The sequence below is a fragment of the Etheostoma spectabile genome, chromosome 7 (assembly GCF_008692095.1).
Source record: "Etheostoma spectabile isolate EspeVRDwgs_2016 chromosome 7, UIUC_Espe_1.0, whole genome shotgun sequence".
Lineage (NCBI taxonomy): Eukaryota > Metazoa > Chordata > Actinopteri > Perciformes > Percidae > Etheostoma > Etheostoma spectabile.
The window spans coordinates 22854315-22863047 of record NC_045739.1 but is presented as its reverse complement, the minus strand read 5'-3'; the positions used below and the strand labels follow the sequence as shown (position 1 = coordinate 22863047).

The window sequence follows — 8733 nt, the reverse complement described above, 5'->3', positions numbered from 1 at the left end:
TTTTTACTGTAAAGCACTTTGTGACTCTTCTTGTCAGGGAAAGGTGCGTCGTAAATAAAGTTTACTTACTTACTTACTTTTTATTGAAAGCAACTTCCAATTAGTTGCTTTCAACCTTAAAGGAACAAACTCCGGACAGCAAGAAGTAAGCGCAAGTACAGTACATCAGCTTTAAATAAGCCAAACTACAGAAAGAGCCATGTATTTTTTTAACATCCAAGGTGCAGTCAGAAGAGATGTGTTTTGTTTTGATGTCTATAGGCTTTCGGCCATCCTGATGTCATGGGGAGCTCATTCTACCATTTACAGGACAGGACAGCAAACAGTAATGAAATAAAAAATCAGCCCCTCTGCTCTGGCGATATAAGACACACATTTTCTCTTTCAGTGGTTGGTTTTCCCAGTTAGACCAGAAATGGACATTAAAGAACATGAACAGATAAAAGACAAAATAAAACGCTTTCCCTAGAAATCTGAAGCTATTTTGGTTAATTGCAGGCATCCCTCACGTGTAGGATAAGGGTTGCCTTCATCTCCCTCTGCCCACTAAGAGAGAGACGGATTTGTTTGTTTTAACCACATCGGTGGAAAAAAAGGCCTTTTCTCAGGGATTTGTTCAGCGCTGTAGCACAGACGAGATGTCCCACCTGGGTGCAACTCTCCCTGAGACACACAGCTTTCATTCATCTCAACGCACAGCTGACATCGATGGGTGGAAACGCTGATATCACGTGGGTCATGGGTTACAACGGGCATTTTAACAGTAACAGACATTTTAACAGTGCTTCCTCATTTTTAGACTTTTTCACTTCATCATTCCCCTTTTCTGAAATACTGGAAAATTTTAAGCGTTTGGAGGCTCTATAATTATTCCACAAAACAAGGATTAAATTGCTCTTTGGTTTAACTGGTTATGACTGGTTAACATGCAGCCTATAATATGGGTTCAACAGTAGACACTGTTTTGTTTTAAGGGGTCACAAGCCATAAAGGTTTAGGAACCACTGCACGACTCAAAGTGGGTACGATGGGCCAGAGTTGACCTTTAAGTTGACTGATAATGGGGGGAAAAAACATGTTTCTCCACCTACTGCAATGTGTAAAAATATATTTGAGTCCAATAAGTTTGATAACTATAAGCTAAAGAAAATTATGTAAATGACGTGCTTGTATTACCAGTAACCTACGCCAGCTTCGGGCGTGCAATAGGAACACATGATAATCTCTCGATACTTGGCTAATCATCTTATAAAGTGAACGCCTGCACTTTTAACCATTTCTGAATGCTTTTAGCTCTGATATCTAACTGCCAACAATTTACAATTACATCCCTAATGAATTTAAATATAATGAATTTAATCAGGCAAACACTGTGTTATTATGTAGTTATTTACCCTCTGAGGTCTAAGGGCATTTTCACATATGTTCTTAAATTCACCTTTTTAAGGTATTTGCATATAACTGATCCACATGTGTTGTCACACATCTTTTGGACGGTTCTGTGCATCTTTCGCCCTCAGTGGGTTAAAGATGAAATGAAGGGAGCTGGGATATGATTTGCATCTGAATACAATATAGACAAATGCAACATGTTTGCCATTGATGTATTCATGGCGCTTAAGGAAGTTTCTTTGGGTTGAGCAAAATAGAGCAGAACAGACCAAAGTAGAATGGTAATGAGAGAGGGTTTGTGTCTCTGTGTTGCTTACCTCCAAGTGGCCCAGTTTATCCAGAGGTATGTCCTCTCCACTCAGTCTGTGCGCCATTCTTCCCTCTTTGATAGTATAGTCTCAGAGCTCACTGTTGTATGGCTCCAGAGAACGTTGAGGAAGTCAGGCCCAACAAGTCAGGAAACTCCTTCGGTGCAGGGACTTTAGAAAGATCCCTCCCACTATGTGTCATTCTCTTCAGTTTAACTTTTTAGAGGGGCCTTAATTATTATGCAACTGTGTTGGAATAAAGACATAGGCACCGTGCCTACTGTTGTGGAAGTTTCTGTACAGCGAGAGAGGAATTGTTTGGAAGACAGCTGCACAACTGAGTCAAGGTTTGGTCTTCGGTGAGATTTAATTATTCCCCGCAGAGAATAATCAAGTGACAAGAACAGTTTTCACAGTCAGTAACAGTGTGACAACGTCCTGCCAAATCAAAACAGTAGCATCGTCTTATATCCTGTTTCCCCTAGAGGAGAAAATGCCTTGTTTTGCAAAATGCGTCATTTTCTTTCCACACTACAGAGCCCTAATAAAAATGACCAACAGAGAACAAAGCAACAGAGTATTAAAAGTTGAGAGCTAAATGCAAGGCTAAGAAAGTGAAACAGACATCAGTTCTCTCATCAAAATAGTGTGAAGAATTAACTTTTTTAATTGGGGAGACAGAAAAGGCTTGCAGCTGCTATGACTGGGACTGGGACACTGGACTAAAACAGGGACTGTAGGCAAACATGAGACTGGACTGTGTGGAACTGGCAGAAAACAACAAACTGTGAAACATCTACTCATGTTCTGTTATGCTGCTGCCTTACCACACCTGGGAACAAAGACAGAAAGACAGTGACAATGAAGAGCCTGCCTAATCCCACCGAGAATCAGGATCACACACGGAAATTAAGTAATCATACAGTCCAATTTAATCCTGAACTGTAAGAGACAGCAATGTACCTTGGGGCATCCAGTCTGCTGGAAATCAAAACAAACAACATGGTCAACATATAAAACATGCTGCATTAACAACAAATTATTTATGAACATGAGATTTAATCTTGCAAGTACTATATAATTTATGATATAGTATTAATATGTTTTGGTAGAGGAGTAAGAAAAAAAAAAAAAAAAAATATATATATATATATATATATATATATATATATATATATATATATATTGGGAAATAAATATATGGACATCTTGCACATAAAACAAAATACAGGAGTGGGGACAAGACTCCTCTTAATACATCCATGACAAGACCTGGATAAATGACATACATCTTCAATGAAAAGAGAATGAAAGAGGTTAACTTTAAAATTTTAAATGAAATTTACCCAACAAACAAATTCTTAAGACTGAGATTCAATATGGAATTTGATAGAAATGTCTTTGTTTTTAGTGAAATTGAGAATCTGGAACATGTATTTCTTCTGTGTGAGTCGGTGGAATCCTTCTGGAAAGATCTGCAGAGCTGGTCACAGACCAGGGGACTCGTGATGCCTCCTCTGAGAGTGATGAATACAAGGTTTGGTGTTTTTGTTGAAGATAAGAAGGTAGATTTTGTTCTCAACAATTTGATGCTTTTAGGAAAACATTTTACACATAAATGCAGATGTTTTAAAACCAAACCCTCCCTGATCCATTGGAAGAATGAGCTAAATCTTTAGTACAAGTCACTGAAACGGGTTAAGGATGGAAAAGCCCATGATTTGGTTTAATTACTTGAAACTTTAAACTTAATTTGTGATAGCCCCTTCCATGTTATTTTTTATGTTATTTTTTCTTATTATTTCTTTTTTTTCTTGTCAATGTATGTGCTCGAGGCGAGGAAAAAATGTCCTTTATTAAAAACAATTTTTTTAAATGCGCTGTTTGTTTGTATATTTGTAATCTGAATGAATAAAAAAAAAAGTAAAAAAAAAAGAAAAACAAATATGAGATTTGACTCGCGCATGCGTCAAAAAAATCTTCACTCTTTCTGTATTTATTCTTTTTTTAAATCAAGATTTATTGACGAATGTAGACATACAGTAGGTAACTTCAATCTTTCTTTGTTTTTTAACTGTCTATGATCTGGAACCTTTTGACAAAATGAGCCGGAACAGGAAGTGCTTAACTATTTCCGGGCCTGTTGCTTTACATGTCACACAAGATGGCGGCCTGCCTATCCCTTCGGTCCACCGTGCTCCGCAGCGCGCTGCGGGCAGCTTTCAGCCCGGCACGTCCTGCCACGGCTGTCGGGCTTAGGTGTGTCTGTAACGCCGCTCCAGAAGCAAACAAGAGGGCCGTCGGCCTCACGGAGTCCACGGAGGAATACAAGTTCGTAGAGCGGCTCATCCCGCCGTCACGGGTCCCCGCTCCCCCTAGACACGCCGGTCCGACCCCGTCCGGCTGGACCCCTCCGGCGGACTCCCCGCCGCCTCTGCCCTACATGATCCGCCGCTCCCGCATGCACAACATCCCGGTCTACTCCGACCTGACCCACGGCAGCCGCAGGACAACGCTCGTACGGAAGGTGGAGGGGGACATCTGGGCTCTGGAGAAGGACGTGAAGCAGTATCTGAAGGAGCTGACGGGGAAGGAGCTGCCCACGCAGGTCAACGAGGTCACCATGACGTTAAAGGTCAAAGGTCACTTCGATGCTGAGCTGAAGGAATGGCTGGCCGGCAAAGGCTTCTGACTGGGGGGGGGGGGATGGAGAGGACTACTGGTGGAAACCTTGTCCTACAGTACTTTCAAACCTATTTCAATGCACGTGGAAGGACAGCTTTGGTTACTGCCAGTTTATTGAAGTCATGGGATCAACTAGTGTACATACGTGTATGTAATGTAATGTAATAATGGGACATTAAATATAAAAGCATAGCCCAGTTCCTGTTTTGATTTTTTGATTTTTATTTAGAAAGGCAACATACAATGCTCTCGTTGGGGAATACGACACGTAGACACATATTGTCTATGTAAGAAACGATTACCTGAATACAAGAAACAACAAAGAATAAAAAGGGGGGAGATACTTAAAAATAGCAAATAGTCGATTGCTGGAAGCCATATTGGTTGATGCCGATCACCAAGTCTATTTGAAGCCTTTTACCATGTTATATATTTACCATTTACTAATTGTAATAGTCTTAACAACAATGCATATGTATCAAAATTAACTTAAGATAATGTATTGTGAATTGTTAACTTGTATTGACAGGAAATGTTCAACATTCTACTTCCTGTTAGAAACACCCCTTAAACAGCATACAGCTTATCAAATAATCCTTATTTCGAAATAAATTACAAAAAAAACTATCATTGTTAAATTACAAACTGAAAGTGTATTTAAACAAAGTGCAGAGCAAAGAAAACAAAATCACATATCTTGGGATGTCAAGATAAAAAGGCATGAGGTGTGAAGTATTATATAACTGAAAATAGAAGCCATGACATGATACACATGATTAGAGAATATATATATATATATATATATATATATCTCAGTAATTGTTGAGCTTTTTGTCCTAGCTCAAAATCTAAAAAGTGTCCTTTCAATCACTGCAGGCATTTTTTCAGTAATAACAATTTTTCTCACGAGTAGCGCGTCATCTGATCGGCCTTCATGGAGACCACCCATCAAACTATTTAAAGCCTTTATCGGCCGATAACGATCAGTGACGGATCAATCGGAAAAACCCTTACAATAAATGAAACATCACAGTATCAAACCTGTTACCACTGAAGTTTAAAACATATTTATTCAGAAATACAATATGAACATTTAGAGAAGTGGAAAGGACAATACAAGTTGGGGTGGGAAAAAAGGAGGGACGTTGAATTCAGATTTTACAATCATCAACAAAACAAACCCCTCTGTCTATTACTGTATAGACATTATTATTAACTACATGGAATAAAGTGTGGCTAGTATTGTGATGTGAATGATTATTAAAAAAAAACTGCCTAACACCTCAGACATACTCAAGTTAAGAGTAATAAACAATTTTAGTTCTAAGACGGATACACACACGAGTTCTGCTGAAATGTTTCAGAGCAACTGATCCCGTTTACGGTTTAAAAGCTGTTCGAAGCGATGTTGCGCATTTTTTAGGCTACAACATTTTTTAGTCACATACAGCAAACATGTCACTGTTTGCTGCCTGTTCCCTGAACACAACAAAAAAACACGGTCTCCGTAGACAACCGAGCTCCACAAAAACAAACCGCGCCGACCTGCGCTTCGAGCCATAACAACCTATAACGGTAAAAAAGGAGTTGGTTGAGTTATGAACGGGCATTGTGGAAGTAGCCTACGTGCAAACAATGCTACAGTGATGACTTGTCTTGTCGGTTATAGGCTGGAACACTTATGGTTCATAGTGCAGGTTGGCCGAGTTTGTTTTTGTTGCGGTTTATGGAGCTGGGGCTGTCTATAGAGACCGACTTTTTTAAATTTTTTTTATACAGTGTGTTCAGGGGACAGGATAGTGAGGAGATGTGGGCTGTATGTGACAAAAAAATGTAGCCTAATAACCGTGTGACATTGTTTAGAGCACCTTCAACCTTTGTAAAATCAAACAACAAACTCATTTTTGGTCACAATTCTGTTTGACATTTAACATTTTAACAACGATAGATCAGACTCTCTCATTAGTACTACATTCTGTTGCTTTGCTCACTCCAGCAGTCAATCAACATTCACCCTGATGGTTGGATGTTTTTGAACTGTGTGTGTGTGTGTGTGTGTGTGTGTGTGTGTGTGTGTGTGTGTGTGTGTACTGCTAGGTGTCAAGGATGCCATCAGGACTGAAGCAGGGAGGAAAAGTCTCTAATTCGTCTTGTAAGTTCCTTCAATTGGTCGGCTGAAGAACAGAAAAAAAGCAGAGATCAAAGATTTACCAATGTGCAAGAAACCCGTGAGCATGTGAAAGAGAAAATTCACTCACGTAAGTTACGCTTATCTCCTCGGCTCCAGTAGCAAGGCTGTGTTTGTAGCTGGTTGACGTCCTCATTCATGGATACTGCAGCTTCTGACACTTCCTTGAGCATTTCCAGCTCCTGAGAAACAAGACGGACGCAAGAGAAAAAGGGTGAGCAGGACTTTTTCTCCCCCCTACAGTTTGGGCTTGTGTTGAATTCTTGCACCCATTTACGACAACGTGGGCGTACCGTGATGAAGGCCAGCAGTAGTTGGTGTGTTCTCTGGAAGGCATCGGTCTCTGTGCTGAAGCGGGGGGGATCTCTGCTGCAGTAAGCTCTCAAGTCCGTTTCAAAAACATGGCTGAAAGTAGTCATTAACAGCTGGAGGTCGCAGGCAGCCACACGCAACGAGCTCGGAGAGAGGACGCCGGGACTCTGGGCCTCACTGCTCAGGAATTCACACTGAGGAGAACAGTGGGGGAAGAGAAGAACACAGAGAGCAACCATTACTACAATGACGTCCTGTCAAATCTATGGGCTTGGTGCTTGTGCATCATAAGACCGTTATTTAAAGAATCACATCTGATCATTACCTTTCAGTGTGTGACAAATAGTACTTTTAATTCACATTGTAGTAATTTAGCATGGTTAAAATTAAAGGCTCTCTAATGCTGCAGGCCTCACTGACGGCCATTTGAACACCATACCTCGGACTGTAGCTGCTCCAGTGTTGACTGAGTCTGCTGTAGAAGGGTGGCAACGTCAGCACCCCCCTCTCTACTTGGCTTGTGGGATGACTTGGTGGCCTTGTGTAAAGCCCTGTGCAGCAAGGAAAAGCAGTCAGAGGGGTTGGAGAAGGCAACGACAGGGAACCAAACATCTCCAAATCAGTCTCTTATTGGAAGTACATTTCAAAAGAGTGAGACAACATACAGCAGACTAAACAGAGGAAGGGATGTAGGGCCCTATTTTAACAATCTAAGCGCACGGCGTGAAGCGTCTGGCGCAGGTGCATTTAGGGTGTGTACGAATCTACTTTTGCTAGTTTAATGGCAGAAAAAGGGTCCGTGTGCCGAGCATTTGTTCAAAAGGGTTGTACTTATTGTCTTCATTAATCATAGGTGTGTTCTGGGCGTAACGTGCAACAACAATCAGCTTCCTCTCCCAATCCCTTTAACAGCCAGGCACGTTTTTATCTTGACGCATTGCTATGATGATGGAGGATTTGCTAAGCAGGAAGGAGAAATGATCTGCACGTGCGTGAAGTGAAAACGCGCGAGCAGATCATATCATGATACTATTTCACATTGTAATATACTTGTTTTTAATCTTTTGAATGTTTGTCTGCTGCGTGTCCATGTGTGTAACAATGTGTAACAAGCACAGTGTACGCCCATGGGCACAGAGATGGGCGCAGGTGCATGCTATTTAAACATCAGAGGACGGGAAATTGACAACTGCGTCGGTCTTAAACTAGCAAAGACACTGGCCAGGTGCGAGATAGGGCCCACGATATGTGTGCAACAGGATAACTAAGGGCAGCATACGTACTTGATGTGTGAAGGCCAGGGGTCGAGTGTGGGTTTGAGCATTTGTGTGAGGTGAGGCAGATTCTCCGCGGCGTAGAGCTCGTTGAGCAGCATCTCTTGATCCGCCCTGTGCACAGCGGTCTGCTCGCAGCCAGGTGTTAAAGTTAAAAGCTGCTCGAGGAACCGAAGCTGTAAGTAAGGACTTGCATCACCCTGGATAAATGGTTTTGACAGACAAAACAGGACATTTTCATTTTATTGTGACAATGCATATCTTTATATAGATGTATATATATAAAATAGATTACGTCTACACTAATTTAATGCAACCTCTCACCCTGATCAGGTCCAGATCATCTGCTTTGCACAGCATCAGCTCCTGCCCGAGGACAGCCATTTCTGTTTGTACAAAAACAGACCACAGATGTATGAGGGGCGGATTTAAAGGGGAACAAAAAAAGAAATAGTGCATGGGCACACAATGAGGTTATTATGTTGTCTTCCATTAGGTGTCTATCAAAAGACTTAAGCGTGTGCTGCACTATTGTCTCAGCCTGTGTAGTGTGTATATATTGTTTGTTTTGTAT

The 8733-nt window shown here is 41.1% G+C and overlaps 3 protein-coding genes and 1 long non-coding RNA gene across 4 annotated transcripts in view; 2 read left to right on the top strand and 2 right to left on the bottom strand.

Annotated features, from left to right (window-relative positions):
* Positions 1 to 1925, bottom strand: part of si:dkey-93l1.9 (ninjurin-2) — a 7184-nt gene extending 5259 nt beyond the window's left edge. Inside the window, exon 1 of the mRNA XM_032522075.1 lies at positions 1710 to 1925. Coding sequence (XP_032377966.1) covers positions 1710 to 1766 — 57 coding nt within the window. The 5' untranslated portion in view covers positions 1767 to 1925. The remainder of the gene's footprint in view (positions 1 to 1709) is intronic.
* On the top strand, positions 1623 to 4585 carry LOC116693237 (uncharacterized). The gene is made up of 3 exons (XR_004332874.1): positions 1623 to 1635; positions 2324 to 2329; positions 4496 to 4585. It is a non-coding gene; the product is annotated as an uncharacterized LOC116693237 (long non-coding RNA).
* mrpl49 (mitochondrial ribosomal protein L49) lies at positions 3839 to 4585 on the top strand. The gene has a single exon (XM_032522074.1). It carries the CDS (start codon positions 3853 to 3855, stop codon positions 4390 to 4392), a length of 540 nt encoding a protein of 179 aa, XP_032377965.1. The 5' UTR covers positions 3839 to 3852; the 3' UTR covers positions 4393 to 4585.
* Positions 4586 to 5436: 851 nt separating this feature from the next.
* Positions 5437 to 8733, bottom strand: part of haus7 (HAUS augmin-like complex, subunit 7) — a 5519-nt gene continuing 2222 nt past the window's right edge. The window contains exons 4-9 of the mRNA XM_032522064.1: positions 8484 to 8545; positions 8169 to 8359; positions 7325 to 7436; positions 6867 to 7079; positions 6644 to 6755; positions 5437 to 6559 (exon numbers count right to left, since the gene is read on the bottom strand). Of these exons, the coding sequence (XP_032377955.1) occupies positions 6498 to 6559; positions 6644 to 6755; positions 6867 to 7079; positions 7325 to 7436; positions 8169 to 8359; positions 8484 to 8545 (752 nt within the window). The 3' untranslated portion in view covers positions 5437 to 6497. The remainder of the gene's footprint in view (positions 6560 to 6643; positions 6756 to 6866; positions 7080 to 7324; positions 7437 to 8168; positions 8360 to 8483; positions 8546 to 8733) is intronic.

Excerpts from the sequence above, each read along its gene's own strand:
- mrpl49 (XM_032522074.1), top strand. The coding sequence starts at position 3,853 with ATGTCACACAAGATGGCGGCCTGCCTATCCCTTCGGTCCACCGTGCTC.